General features: G+C 41.0%; 1 protein-coding gene across 2 annotated transcripts in view; it reads left to right on the forward strand.

The window, feature by feature from the left end:
* The window catches only part of larp4b (La ribonucleoprotein 4B), a 100,452-nt gene that overhangs the window by 22,501 nt on the left and 62,627 nt on the right, over positions 1-15,324 (forward strand). For both annotated transcript variants that reach the window (XM_072254011.1, XM_072254013.1), the window contains exon 2: positions 11,897-12,027. In XM_072254011.1, coding sequence (XP_072110112.1) covers positions 11,947-12,027 — 81 coding nt within the window. In that variant the 5' untranslated portion in view covers positions 11,897-11,946. The remainder of the gene's footprint in view (positions 1-11,896; positions 12,028-15,324) is intronic.

Below are 15,324 nucleotides of genomic sequence, written 5' to 3' on the forward strand. Positions count from 1 at the left end.
CCCAGTTTTCTACCCTTGTTTTCTCTTTCCTAGCTATGAAGTGTCAGTGACCTGAACTGTTGCTGTTTCTCTTTCCATAAATGCTGTCTGAACTGCTGAGTGTATTGTTTTCACTAAGATGAGGGAATTCCTGCTATTTGTAGTACAGATATTATATTTGTCCTCTTAATCTTGTTGATCAGTTGACAAATCCAGGATTACGCTGCAATGTATAGATTAGGTCTGTGAAAACCATTGTGAAAATTGTTTCTCTTCATGATTCCCTACTCTGGCAGTTCAGATTTTATTTTTAAAAAAGGAAACTGGATGACACAAAGGCTGCAATGTAAAGTGGTAATTGTTGATTGCTTGGGTTCAATTTTACTTGCAACTCAGCAAGCAAAGTAGTTCTTACTTGCTTTCAGGATAGGATAGTGCAAGAGCTGATCCTAAGGATCAGAATACCAGGCAAGTAGATGAAGTGTCAGGCAAGCTAGACTTGCAATCACTGAAGTTTTAAGAAAATGAGGAGGTAATTGAATGAAATCTAAGGTCCTGAAGATTCTTGCCAGGGTAGATGTGAAGAAAATGAGAAGCTAGTGTTGGAAGTCACTTTTTAAAAGTGAGGTGTTGTTCACTGAAGAAAGGTGACATAAAATTTATTTAAGTAATACACAGAATTATGGAGGAGCTCAGCAGATTCTGGAGCCTAGAAGAATGAGGGGAGATTTGGTAGAGGTATATAAAATTATGATGGGTATGGATAGAGTGAATGCAAGCAGGCTTTTTCCACTGAGGCGAGGGGAGAAAAAAAAACAGGACACAAGTTAAGGGTGAAGGGAGGAAAGGTTAAAGGGAACATTAGGGGCTTTTTCGCGCAGAGAGTGGTGGGAGTGTGGAATGAGCTGCCAGATGAAGCGGTAAATGCGGGCTCACTTTTAACATTTAGGAAAAACTTGGACAGGTACATGGATGGGAGGTGTATGGACGTATGTAGTCCAGGTGCAGGTCAGTGGGACTAGGCAGAAAAATGGTTTGGCACAGCAAAGAAGGGCCAAAAGGCCTGTTTCTGTGCTGTAATGTTTCTATGTTCTATGGTTGGCAGCATCTTTGGAGAGGAATAAAGAGTCACTTTTTTGGACTGAGGCCCTTCATGACTGGAAAGGGAGGAAGAAGCTAGCTTAAGGTTAAAGTTGAATTGATTGTAGGGCTGTTTACCTAAACTGGCTGCTTAATTTTTTTTGATTCCGCCAGTTAGCCAAATTCAAAGTTGATTCTGTTTCTCAGACTTGTACAGTTAGAGTTCTAGGTTCTAGTATAGGGAGCAGAAGGAAGTATATTTAACTTACCAAAAATGTTTGAATCCAGAAAGACTCATACAGATATTCACTAAGAACCTGCAAAATGGAAATTGCACAATTAGCGGCATGTTCTTACTTCCAAGCATGAGATTCTGTAGATGCTGGAAATCCAAAGCTACATACAAGCAGCGGTGGAGGAACTCAGGTCAGGCAGCATATATGGAACAGAATAAACAGTCAGCATTTCAGGACTGAGAAGGAAAGGGGAAGATGCCAGAATAAAAAGGTCAGGGAGGGGAAAGGGGCTAGCTGGAAGGTAATAGGTAAAACCAGGTGGGTGGGAAAGTCAAAGGCTAGATGAAGAATATGGGGATGTATGGAAAATGGGTAGCTTGGATGGTTAATGATTGGGTTGAGTTGTTCTCTGATCTTGGCAATTTACTTGCAAACGTTTCATTACCATACAAGGAGACGGCAGTGCACTGTTAATTGTGGTGTCCTGTGAATGCTAGGCCACTATTTACAGTTGCAAGAAAAAGTCTGTGAATCCTTTGCAATTACATGGTTTTCTACATTAATTACTCTTAAAATGTAGTCTGATCTTCATCTAAGTCACATTAATGGACAAACACAATCTGCCTAAACTAATACCACACAATTGTACCTTTCAGTTAAACAATCACAGTCTAAGTTTAAAAGAGTGTGAACGTTCTATGAGAGCTATTTGGAGTTTGGTTCCAATCAGTGAGGTGAGATTGAAGGTGTGGGTTGTAGAGGTGCCCTTGCCTAGCTTTTTTTAAAAAGGGCACAGTCAGGTTACTGATGGACTGCTCTTAAGAAAGATCTGTTTATGTGCATCATTCCTTGATCAAAACAACTTTCAGAGGTCCTTGGAAGAATTATAGAGGTGCATGAAGCTGGAAAAGGCTACAAAGGCATTTCGAAAGACCTGAGTGTTCATCAGTCCACAGAAACAGAAATTGTCTACAGTTGGAGGAAACTTAGTATTGAATTGACTTTATTCCTCAATAAACCTTTACGTTACATCTGTCTAAATGTGCGATTTATAGTAATTTATAATAAATAGCATGTACAACAGGGCTGTTAGTATAACATAGAAATATAGTTGTTAGCATGAATTATGCAATCTGATGACCTGGTGGAAGAAGCTGTCCCGGAGCCTGTTGGTCTTGGTTTTTATGCTGCAGTACAGTCTTCCGGATGATGGCAGCTGGATCAGTTTGTGGTTGGGGTGACTCGGGTCCCCAATGATCCTTCAGGCCCTTTTTACATACCTATCTTTGTAAATGTCCTGAATAGTGGGAAGTTCACATTTGCAGATGCGCTCAGCTGTCTGAATGGTTCTCTGCAGAGTCCTGTGATTGAGGGAAGTACAGTTCCCATACCAGGCAGTGATGCAGCCAGTCAGGATGCGCTCAGTTGTACCCCTGTAGAAATTTCGGGGGGGGGGGCACACCATGCTGCTTTAACCTTCTGAGGTGAAAGAGGTGCTGTTGTGCCTTTTTCACCACACAGCTGGTATGTACAGACCATGTGAGATCCCTGGTGATGTTTATGCTGTGGAACTTGAAGCTGTTCACCTTCTCAAACCTAGATCCATTGTCAATAGTAGCTAGCTGTCTCCATTCCTCCTGTAGTCCACAACCATAGAGAGGTTGTTTTCTTGTTCACTGGTCTCAACTTTTGTCATCACCCTGACACAAACAGTTGAGACAAACGTTGAACTTTATGGCAGAAATGCATGTTGCTATGTTTGGAAGAAAAAACACAGCACACCAGTACTAAAACCTTATCCCAGCTGAGAAGCATGATGGAAGGAGCATCATGGTTTGGGGCTGCTCTGCTGCCTGATGGCCTGGCCAGTTTGCATTCGTTGAGGAAACAGTGAATTCAAAATTTTATCGAGACATTTTACAGGGGAATGTCAGGGTATCAGTCCATCAGCTGAAGCTTAATAGGAGTTGGATGATATTATGAGACAATGCGAAATGTAAGCTCTGTCCTGGCCCTTTTACTACTCATCACCTGCCTTTTACACCTCACCTCCAGGTCCCACCTCCTTCCCCTTCTCCTGTGGTCCATTCTCCTCATATCAGATTCTTCTCCAGCCTCTGTCATTTCCCATCCACCTGGCTTCACCTGTCACCTTCCAGCTAACCTCTTTCCCCTTCCCTCACCTCCCACCTTTTTATACTCTGTCCTGAAGAACAGTCTTGGCCCGAAATGTCAACTGTTTATTCATTTTCATTGATGCTCCCTGACCCTGAGTTCCTCCAGCGTTTTGTGTGTGTTCTCAGTTACATTTGTTTTTCTTTTGGCACATTGGACTGCCTTGCATCAAAGAGTTCTAAGTATTTACAGAAGTTAACAAGTGAATTCAAAAGTATTGTTTCCAATTGCACTGCCTATTCTGGGATGGGCGGGGGGGGGGATGCGAATGACATCTTAACAACAAATGCATTTGTTTGTTTCGGAGCAGGGAGTGAAAAAATTCATTCAGAATCTTAGTAAAGCCCGTTTGTGATCAGTGGTGTTTGCTTCAACATTCTTGACCAAAACTCTTGATCAGATCACCTATGCTCTGTGGTACACTTTAATTCACTTTAAAAGATTTTGGTTTTGGAGCCCACGAGTACATTAAAATCTCATTTCAATCTGCACTGCAGCTTCCAGGGTAAATATTTCGGTTGTGATTATAGTACCAATTCATAATTTTACTTTTCAATTCTCGTTGCTCTTTGAAAAATCACGGCATTACAAGTGACTTTCTCCTGCTTGTTGTCCTGGATCTAGTTGATATCATCCAGGAACACAGTCTCATTGCCACCGACACACAATTCAAGAAGCAAGCTGGTAAACTGTGGACATATGAAAACAGTGCCTCCATCTATAGGAAACAGCTCGACTACATCCTCATAAGAACAAAATGGTGTAATTGTGTGATCAACACAGAAGCCTACAGCACCTTCAACTCGGTCAGTTCTGACCGCAGTAATGTCAATGCAAGTGAGACTGAGCCTGCGGCAACCCAAAGCCACAAGTCCCAAGGAGAAGGTAGAAGGAGGAGGCATTCTCCTCACAACCTATTCTTCAAGCCTAGTACACAGTGGAGGTGAGAAATCACTTCGGCCCACTGGAAAGTGGGGAGGAAGAGACTGCCACCGACCGCTATCAAAGGCTTATAGATGCACACAGAGATGCAGCAAAGAGTTTGCCTACGGTGAAGCGTATCAAGAAGAGCCGGATCTCGAAACATCCTGATGTCATCTCAGCAAGAAGTATGGTCAATGCTTGTCATGCCGAACTTAGAAAAAGCGAAACAGAAGAGCTAAGAGACAAGTTCAAAACAGCAAAGAAGAATCTCTTTGCCACTTAATGACCGACTGAAGGAAGAGGAACTAGCTGAGAGGATTAGAGAGGTAGAGGCTGCTGATGAAGATGAGCAGCATGGAGAAGCATGGCGCCTAGTCTACGAGGTGAGCAGACGGAAGAAGTTCCCATCAGATCAGATAAGTGGTAAAACATCAGACGACTGTGTCCTGACATGGTTTACCCACTTTAAGAACCTGCTGGGAAGCCCCCCCAACAATCACGGAAGAAAAGGAGGACATACTCACAATACTAACGCAAGTCAACATCGATGACGGCCCACTCACCATTGAGGAACTGAAGAAGGCCAAATATGCACTCAAACAGGGCAGGAGCACTGGACCAGATGGGATACCACCAGATGTCCTGAAGAACTGCGACCTGGACGACACCTTGCTGGACATATGTAATATGGCACTGATGAAAGGCGACAAACCAGAACAGTGGTTACTTTCAAACATTATCCCAGTCCCCAAGTCTGGATCCCTCACGAAGACAGATAACTACCACGGTATCAGCTTGACCTGCACCATAGCAAAGCTATACAATCGGATGATCTTGAGCAGGATTCGCACCGCCATTGACCCTAAGCTAAGATTCAGTCAGAATGGTTTTTAGCAGAAGTGCACAACAGTAATGCAAATACTTGCTCTCTGTAGAATCATTGAGGAAGTCAAGAAGAACAACCTACCAACCGTGCTTACTTACATCGATTTTCGCAAAGCTTTTGACTCCATTCATCGAGGTAAAATGATGGAGATCCTGAAAGCTTATGGAGTGCCAGACCGTCTACTGAGAGCAATAGAGTCCAGCTATACCAAAACTATGGCGAAAGTTGTATCACCAAACAGAGAAACAGCAGGGTTCAAACTCCTAGCTGGTGTGCTGCAAGGAGACACTCTGGCACCCGACATCTTTATAATCGTCCTTGATTACACTCTATGTCAAACTTGGTTTTACCATAAAACCAGGACGAACCAAAAGGGTCAGACCAGTTATGCTCACAGATCTCGATTTTTGCAGGTGACATAGTCCTGCTGTCTGACCAGATGGAGGAAGCACAGCAGCTACTGACAAAAGTGGAAATTGAGTGCAATAAAGTTGGACCTCGGGAGGGACTCAGACCATGAGTCCTGCGTCGGGCATTTTCATGCCTTACAAGGCACAGATTGGAAGTCTGTGAGGTGCCACTTCTCGCACAGACTAGAGCAATGTGTCATTAAGTGCCTTGCTCAAGGACACAAACATGCTGCCACAGCTGAGGCTCGAACTAGTGACCTTCAAATCACTAGACGAACACCTTAACCACCTGGCCACGTGCCCAACATCTAACCTAAACGCTAAAAGACAGAGTACATGGCGTTTAACTGCGATGAAGGTACTCTCAAGACCGTAAAGAATGATACCATTGAGAATGTCTTTGACTACAAGTACCTCGGATCAAGAATGATGAGTTCGGAGAAGGACATAAAGATACGGAGGGTGCTGGCGTGGAGGACTATGAACAACATGAAGGAAATCTGGAAGCTGAACCTGACCAGAGGGCTTAAAAAGAGGATCTTCATAGCAGCCATAGAATCCATTCTTATGTATGGATGCGCGACGTGGACATTCACCAAGACTATGCGAAAGTCTTTAGATGGTTGCTATACACAAATGCTCCGGATGGCTCTTGTCGTGAGTTAGCAACAGCGCATGACGAACGTCGACCTCTATGACAACCTACCGATGCTCACCATTAAAATCGAGGCGAGAAGACTGCAACTAGTGGGGCACTGTCTATGCCACCCCGAACTACCTGCCAGCCTAGTCATCCTATGGGAGCCCAAGCATGGGAGGATGAACCCTGGGCGCCTTCCCAAGACTATGGTCAACATGCTCTGAGAAGACAGCGGCACGGCTAATGTAGATGAACTGAACACACTGAAGGAGAGGGAGAAGTGGAGAATCCGTTGTCATGCCCGATGCTGGCCCCCTAAGCCTGAGTTGACGTAGTAGTAGTTCTCCTGCTTATGTTAGATTTTGTATGCCCATGTGCTGAATGCTCCTATACTTGGAGCAGCCAGGAGTTTTGGATATTCAAGAGTTAAAGATTTTGCGAATTTTTAAAGGAGGCTTTTAGTGCAGTCTTGAATTCTCTGGTAATCTTGAGTTGCAAAAAGATGTTTCTGCAATCTGGTATCAAGCATGCAAACACTGGATTGTCCAACTACTTAATTTGTTTACTGGAGATTTTGGGCTGAAAGGAGGTATGCTGACAGGACTTTATGGACAATTTCTAGCTGTTTCAATTGCATTGAAAACTTGTAGAAATGTAATAGACTGCTAACCGTGTTGCCAGATTGAAGAGAAGAATCCATATGATTTACTAACACCTTGAGAAAAAGATCTGTTCTTGTCAGATCTAGCCGATACATAATATCGGTCACTCAAGTTGTTTAACTTTGAATCAGAAAGATTATCGGGCATTTACCTTTGTTATTTATGACAAAGGCTGAGCCTAACAATTTCCCCTCACTAGCATTTGAGCGTGTAGCAAAATTGGGAGAACTGTCTTGCAAACTTGTTCGAGCTACAAACGTCCTGCTATTTGCAGAATTTTACCTTTCAACAATGTCTCAAGGGCCTGCACTACCACTGGGATTTATCCTACAGTCAGAAAATGTTTTTTTTTGAAAAATAATGACACAGCATCCAAATTGTAGACATGAGATCCAGAAAAATAGTCAAACTTGTTGGTTACCACTAGAGTTTCAGCTGAATTGTTCATTTTTTTTTTTATCCCTTTGTTTTCCAGTACATGCACATCTAGCTAAATTTGCCTTATCTCCCTGCTCCATTAATTGATATTCTTCATTTGTGACTACATTGATCTTGCACACAATTGAAGTGGTATTGAATGTCATATTGAATGTTGGTGGTCTCACTGCTGACCAACGTGGGGAAGTCTGAAAGGACGTCACTGTCTACAGCATCTGATTAGAACCAGTAGTGGCGGTGTTGTGGGCGAGGTTGGGAAAGGAGGATCTCTACTTGTTGAAAATGTATCTGTTAGCAGTGGCTATTACAAACCCCAACTTGAAGTGAACTCTGACTCTTAGGATGAGGATAAGTTTTAGTTTGTGGCTATGTCAACATGGTAAATAAGGGAGATTGCAAACATGTGTAGCAGTTCAAAATCAGACATCCTTGGGTTGATAAAAATAATAGCCGGAGAATTGCAAAACAACAGGAATTCTGCAGATGCTGGAAATTCAAGCAACACACATCGAAGTTGCTGGTGAACGCAGCAGGCCAGGCAGCATCTCTAGGAAGAGGAACAGTCGACGTTTCAGGCCGAGACCCTTCGTCAGGACTAACTGAAGGAAGAGTTAGTAAGAGATTTGAAAGGGGGAGGGGGAGATCCAAAATGATAGGAGAAGACAGGAGGGGGAGGGATGGAGCCAAGAGCTGGACAGGTGATAGGCAAAAGGGATATGAGAGGATCATGGGACAGGAGGTCTGGGAAGAAAGACAAGTGGGGGGGGTATATTCAGAGGGACAGAGGGAGAAAAAGGAGAGTGAGAGAAAGAATGTGTGTATAAAAATAAATAACAGATGGGGTACGAGGGGGGAGGAGGGGCATTAGTGGAAGTTAGAGAAGTCGATGTTCATGCCATCAGATTGGAGGCTACCCAGATGGAATATGAAGTGTTGTTCCTCCAACCTGAGTGTGGCTTCATCTTTACAGTAGAGGAGGCCGTGGATAGACATGTCAGAATGGGAATGGGATGTGGAATTAAAATGTGTGGCCACTGGGAGATCCTGCTTTCTCTGGCGGACAGAGCATAGGTGTTCAGCAAAGCGGTCTCCCAGTCTGCGTCGGGTCTCGCCAATATATAGAAGGCCACATCGGGAGCACCGGACGCAGTATATCACCCTAGCCGACTCACAGGTGAAGTGCCGGAGAATTGTATTCTGTAGCTTTTAACTCTGTTCCTTGGCATTTCCTTCGCTGAGAATAAGTACATCAGTCTCGGTTAGTAAGTGTAGAACAGCACTGCAACCAAAAAGAAAATGGTACCAACCTGCTGAAGCAAAAGATGTAACTATGCAGAATCAGCGTGTTCTGTGCAAGGTTGTAATCCCACAATGTATTTTGGATGAAATGTTTGCAGAGGTGTCAAGGCTGCTGTTGATCAGTTGGATTCTGAGAGAAGGTCTATCATAGTCATGTTCCAGGATATTTAAATGTTTTCACTTTGCTGGATCCACCTAAGCCTCTGAGCTATCTTAGCAGATTTGGTGCACGTGCTGTTAGCAAAGGGTAGCACATTGGGTAGAGCAACACTTCAGGCCCTATTGTGTACTTCCCTCCAAGTCACTTCCTCTAATTGAAAGGTTTTGGTGCATCTGTACACTATACAGTGGATTCTGGTTAATAGGGACACATTGGGATCCATACATTTTGGCCCAATTAAATGGCTACCTCAATTAGCCAAAGTTTCATGGAAATAGTTAAAAAGGTTTTAAAGATGAACTGCCATTTAACTGTACAACACATGTATTAGTTGAACTAAAGCACAAATTATAACATTACTGATATTACTGATGGTTGTCTGTCATATCCGATGACAAGAAATCTGAGAGGGAGAAATTTTAAAGTGTAAAAGCTGTTGCCCTGGGGCAGTCTCTTGATCTCAGAAGTCTGGAGCCAGAGGATAAGTAGGCATCACAACTTGGTTGTAGTGGATAACATGGCCTTTTCTGTACCTCGTTATGCCCGTCACTCGCCATTTAGTGTTGCAGAACCACCTTCCTTGTTGTTGGATCTCTGATCTCATCTGCCCAGCATGATGGAGCAGTCTTTGCATGCTAGGACTGGCAGGTCCCTATCTTACTGGGGTATGAAACCTGCCAGCTGCCCTCACCTGGTTTATCCCACTTGTCAAAGTGGTGCACCAGGATGTGGCTGCTGTCACATGTAAGCATCTATTTGAGGGCACAGGTGAGAACTGAAGGTCCACTTGGGGGAGAAACATGATTATTGATAACCTTCCCATTCCTCATAGTTTGTAACTTGTTGAAGTAGTGAAATCATTTAATTTTCACTCCCATCTATTTCTGGCATTTCCAAGTCTGAATACTTGAAAATGTAGAGAGCTAAAGTTAATCTTATTTCTCCCCAACTATCAGCGACAAAAATTGCTGCTCTTTGAAAACAAATTCACACAACTGGTGCTATTTAAACTCTATTCACTCTAAGCACCATGTAGTGTCCCAACAACCACACGACATGCACTTGACAGACATAGTTAGAAAATGTTTCACAATTCTCCTGTCCTAATTAAAGTTGCATATTGTCCCAAATAAAAGGGAACCCTGGCTATTTTCTTAGTTTTTTGTTTTAGTCCCAAATGATTGCCTTGATTCATCGATAGTCCAATTAACCAGAATCCAGTGTATTCATTCAAACGGAATTTCTCCAGCCCATATCTTGTTCCCTAACAAGTATAGAACAGTCTGTCCTATTATTGACTGGCTTGTACTTATTGGTCAGCAGTACGATCAGCTGATAACAATGGCCTGCTTATGCACTGGAAGTATTTTCAAGTTGGTACATCTTAGTCAAATTCCAAAATCTTATAATGCTTGGATGTTATGTGACTACGCTGATCACTGGTTAGTTGTAATTTGCAATGAACTTCAGAATGTGTTTTTGGAGTTGGGCAATAAATGCTCGATGGTTTTGAAAATTGCTTTCATGAACGGTAGAAAAAATCTGCCCTTGGTCTATCAGTTTGTTAATTTTGTAACTTGTTCAGCAGTACTTTCCTTGAATTTAATCAGCTTGTATTCTTGTATAGATTAGAAATGCCAAAGATCCTCAGTTGCTTTTGGCATCATACTCAATTCATCTGCATATGCTGCTTTAGCTCATAATTTGTGGCTTTTTATACAATTTTTCATGTATTCCACATGAGGATGACTGACTTGACATTAAAATTAAAATTTGTATTTGAGCATTTTGGGAGTTTTTAAATATTACTGGTGTTACTAATATACATGCAGTCTTTGGGTTATGCAAATGTTCAGTTCCTGAGAACTGTCTGTAAGCCAATTTTTCCCTAAGGGAGAAATACATGTTCTCTTCAGTTACCTACATTGTGTTGGTCAAAATAAGCTGATTTCATCTAATGTTCACTCTAACACTCCCTGTAGGAAGCAAATGGAATCTGTACTGAATCCACTGAATAGTGAGCACCACAAAACATTATAATTTTCAAACTTATTTTAAAAACGTATGGCATAATTTTCAGTTGGAAGAGAACATAATCTTTCAGAATCAATTTGTCATTGACATATACCACGAAATTTGTTTTGTGGCAGCAGTACAGTGCATTGGATAATATATACTATAGATTACAGCAAGAAATCTATAAACAAATGAAGTTGTGCAATAATAGTGAAGTAGTATCCATGGGTTTGTTCTGTTCAGAAATCTGATGGCAGTGGGGATGGAACTGTACCTGAAATGTTCTCATCTTCAGGTCCCTATACAGCCTCTGGGCATGTCCTGGGTAGTGGATCTTCAAGTACTGCAAAGGGTGGAGTAGAGGAGATGATATTAATGTTTTAAAATGACTCTGAAGAGTTTTTATATCACTGAATATTAATTTTATACTCTGATATTAAACTATTCATAGTAAGAGGATTTGGTGAGTGAACACACTGAATTCTTCTGTTGTGAGCAGTGCTTCATAGTTCTGTATTTCAAATAGGATACCTGTAGGATTTGTGAAACAGGTTTAAATATAGCACCAAACATTTCCATCGTTTCTATTTGAACAATTTATAAACCCTAAATTGTTGCAACACAGTTACTTACTGTATTTAACACCTCCAGGTTTTTGTAGAATTCTGATTACTGTGCAGAATATATGAAGACTGCTATAGTAGTTTGCAGCAGGTAATAGTTTATTTACCATTGTCTCCATTAACTTTGAATTCTTTATATAACTTATTGGCAAGTTAAAATAATCCACTATTCACCTAGTTCACTATAACTCTTTACCATCAGGATTTTTCTGTTCTCCAATCTTAATACCAGCAGCTTTATGTCACTGCTAATGTTCTATAGAATGCACTTGCTGTTCTGTAGAAATGGGAAAAAAATAGGATTTATTATTGCTTTGAATGGACTTGTGAACTTGAGAGAATTGCTCAATTGATGTTTTCATTCACAGTTTCTTTGACAAGCAAAATTCTCTCTACGGAGCCAGAAAGCAGACGGCTCATGACTTCTGACCAGGACACTAAAGTTGTGGCTGAACCGCAGGTGCAGCAAGTCCAAGAGGTTGTTGACAGTACCCCACTGGTAAGTTAAATGTGTTGGGAATTATACTTTATACTTTATTGTCACCAAACAATTGATACTAGAACGTACAATCATCACAGCGATATTTGATTCTATAAAAATCATTTGGATCACTGTTTTTGTTGGATCAGTTAAGAATTTTGAGTTTGTTCAAATAACTTTTCCTGGTCTTGTGAAAACAGCATTAGCTAGAATCAGTTATGGTTTTGTCCTTTAAGTTGACTGAATGTTATGAAAATGATATAACTGACTAATAGCACATCAATATCTCAGATGCATTGGGGGAGATAAAGTGAAATTTGCACCATTATCAGAATACTGTCCTTAGGCATCGAAGATCCAACCTGGCACTCCTCTGCAGCTTTGTGGGAGGTATCTCTGTCTGATTATGAGCTGAGACCTTGAATTTTCTCTGGTATTAGAGTTGCACTTGATGTACTGGCCAATATTTATCCTTTACATAATACAACTATTAAAACATCTTTGAATGTTAGTTGCGGGAGCCAATTGCTTTGTTTCTCTAAATTATAAAAGTAATCATGATTCAAAAGATAGCTCTAATGCACTAAGGGTAACCTGGTAAGACTTGCTGAAATAAAGTTCAAAATTTAGAAAAAAAATCTGAAGCTTGTTTTGCATGATACCTGCTTTAAACCTGAATTAAAGCCTGAATTTTATCCTAGCTATGATGATGCAATACTTTATAGAAGGCTGTTACTAACTGGCCAGGTTTTTTCATTGAATTTAAATTCTGCTTGTAAATATTTACAAATCATTTCAGGTGAGCATTCAGATTTGGTTGTTTTTTTTCCCAAATATATTCTTTTACCTGAAACATCAAACTGGAGCTCTTTCTGTCTCCCATCCTCCATGCAATGACGTTTCAAATATAAGATTCAAGATAAGTTTGAAGTGGGAAGTATTTTATTTCCTCTGCCAATATCATTTGAATAGTTTTGAACCCTGCAGTTATATAAAGTATTTTATTAGTGCAAAATTACATATTGGGCCTGGACGAAGAGAGGTAGTTCTTGGACCTACACCTACAACTTAATTTGTATGGAAGCATTCTTGTGCTTTAAGTTTTTGAAAATTGCTGAGAATGGAGATCTGGTAGTTAGCTGTGCACTTCACCCTCAGAAATGGTATTGAACTGGAAGCCCTTTGTGAGACTCTGTTCCCTTGTTGCCTGAATATTGAAATGTTCTTAAAATCTGCCTGGAACAGGTGGGATATTTAGCATAAACTTCCATGGAAAATTTTGTAGTACGGTGTCTCAGAACCCTTTCAATACTATATTCAAATGTGAGATCTGGATGTTTTAAAGTGCCTTTGAACTTTCACAGAGCTAAATTAAAATTATAATTCAGGTTTAAATGATCCTTTATTCCTTAGAGAATTGTTTTGAATTTATTGATCATAGTTTAATATTACTGGAGTAACCATTTGCTTACCTAGATGGAGAAACGCATGGGTTCTTGTTCCTTGTAGGTTAAATTTTAACTTTTGCCAGTATGTTTGATTTTATGATCTCGGGCAAAAGGAAAATGAAAGCAGACACTACTTCCCATGATAAAGTTGTATTTCTAACAGTTGACTTCCAATAGTCATGGTGAATTAATGGTTATTTAAATCTGGTGTCCAAATGTTGTTCCGTTTCATCCTACTTTTGATATTTGAAATCTTAAATCTTGTGGATTTACTACTACAGTACTGTGGAAAAGTCTTGGGCACATGTTAAAGAAATCTGCAATGTGAAGATGCCTTAAAAATGAAATGTTTCTAAATATCAAAAAAGACCACAGAGCAGTAAACAGTTAAAAAAAAAACCTAAATCAAATTAATATGTGGTGTGATCACATTTTGCCCTTTAAAACTGCATCAAATCTTTTGGGTACACTGTCATCTAGTTTTATTTTTTAAAAAATTAGCTGGTAGGCTGTTCCATAGCTCCACAACTTGCCACAGTTCTTCTGCAGACTTTGGCTGTTTGCTTGCTTCCAGACAACTTTGATGTTGAAATCAGGGTTCTGTGGAGGCCATGCCATCTGTTGCAGAACTCCCTGCTCTTGGTAATTCTTTATGGCCGTGACTGCGTGTTTGGGTCATTGTCCTGCTGCATGATGACATTGGGACTGATTGGGTGTCTCCCTGACGGCATTAGTGATGAATGAGAAACTGCTTCTATCTCTCAGCATTGAGGATTGCTTTGATTCTGACCAGAAGACCAACTCCATTTGCTGAAGTGCAGCCCAAAACCTGCAGGGAACCTCCACTGTGCTTCACTGTTGGCTCTAGACACTCGTCATGTAAAGGTCTCCAGTTCTTCTAGGGGCAAACTGCTTCACGTTTGAGACATAATTCGAATTTTTACTCATCATTACTAAGCATATATTGCTGTTGTTCAGTACCCCAATCCTTGTGTTTTTGTGTGCAGGTGAGTCTCTTGGCTTTGTTTGCACTTCAGGAGGAATAGTTTTTTTTGGCAACAATTCTAACATGAAAGACCACTCGACCTCTCCAGGCTGTAGAGGAGTATACTTGGGTTCCAGTGGTTTGAGTTCAGAGCTGGACTTCTGATTCAGAAGAGACATCAGTTTGATGCATCTCTTGTCTGCTACACTTAGTTTCCACTATATTTCAGGTTCTCAACCTTTGGAAGTGCTCGAACAACACATCTTGAGACCTCTGTCCACTGCAAAATTTCTACTTGCGAGAGACCTGCAATGGATGTTATGGCCTCCACAGAGTCCTGATTTCAACATCAAGACTGTCTGGGATTACTTGGAACAACTTGCTAGCTGATTTTCTTATCAAACTGTGTGACAGTGTACGTAAGAGAATTGATGCAGTTTTAAAGGCAAAGGGTGATCACACCAGATATCGATTTGATTTAGTTTTTCTTTTAACTGTTTACTGCTCTTCATGGTAATTTTTGATATTTAGAAATATTTCATTATTTTTGAAAGCATCTACACCTTGCAGATTTTACATGCGCCTAAGACTTCTGCACAATGCTTAGAGGTAAATCCACATGATTTAAGAATGCCTCGTGTCTTGTTGCTATACCCTTGCCACACATCTGCCACACCCTCACAGTTTAGTTGTCCATACTATCATAAGACATAGGAGCAGAATTAGGCCATCTGGCCCATCGAGTCTGTTCTAATCCTTTTATTTTTTTCGCTTCCTCAATCCCAGTTCTCAGCCTTCTCCCCATAACCTTTGATGCCATGTCCAATCAAGAACCTGTCAATCTATCTTAAATACACCCAACGACCTGGCCTCCCAGCTGCA

This window comes from Mobula birostris, chromosome 3 (assembly GCF_030028105.1).
Source record: "Mobula birostris isolate sMobBir1 chromosome 3, sMobBir1.hap1, whole genome shotgun sequence".
NCBI lineage: Eukaryota > Metazoa > Chordata > Chondrichthyes > Myliobatiformes > Myliobatidae > Mobula > Mobula birostris.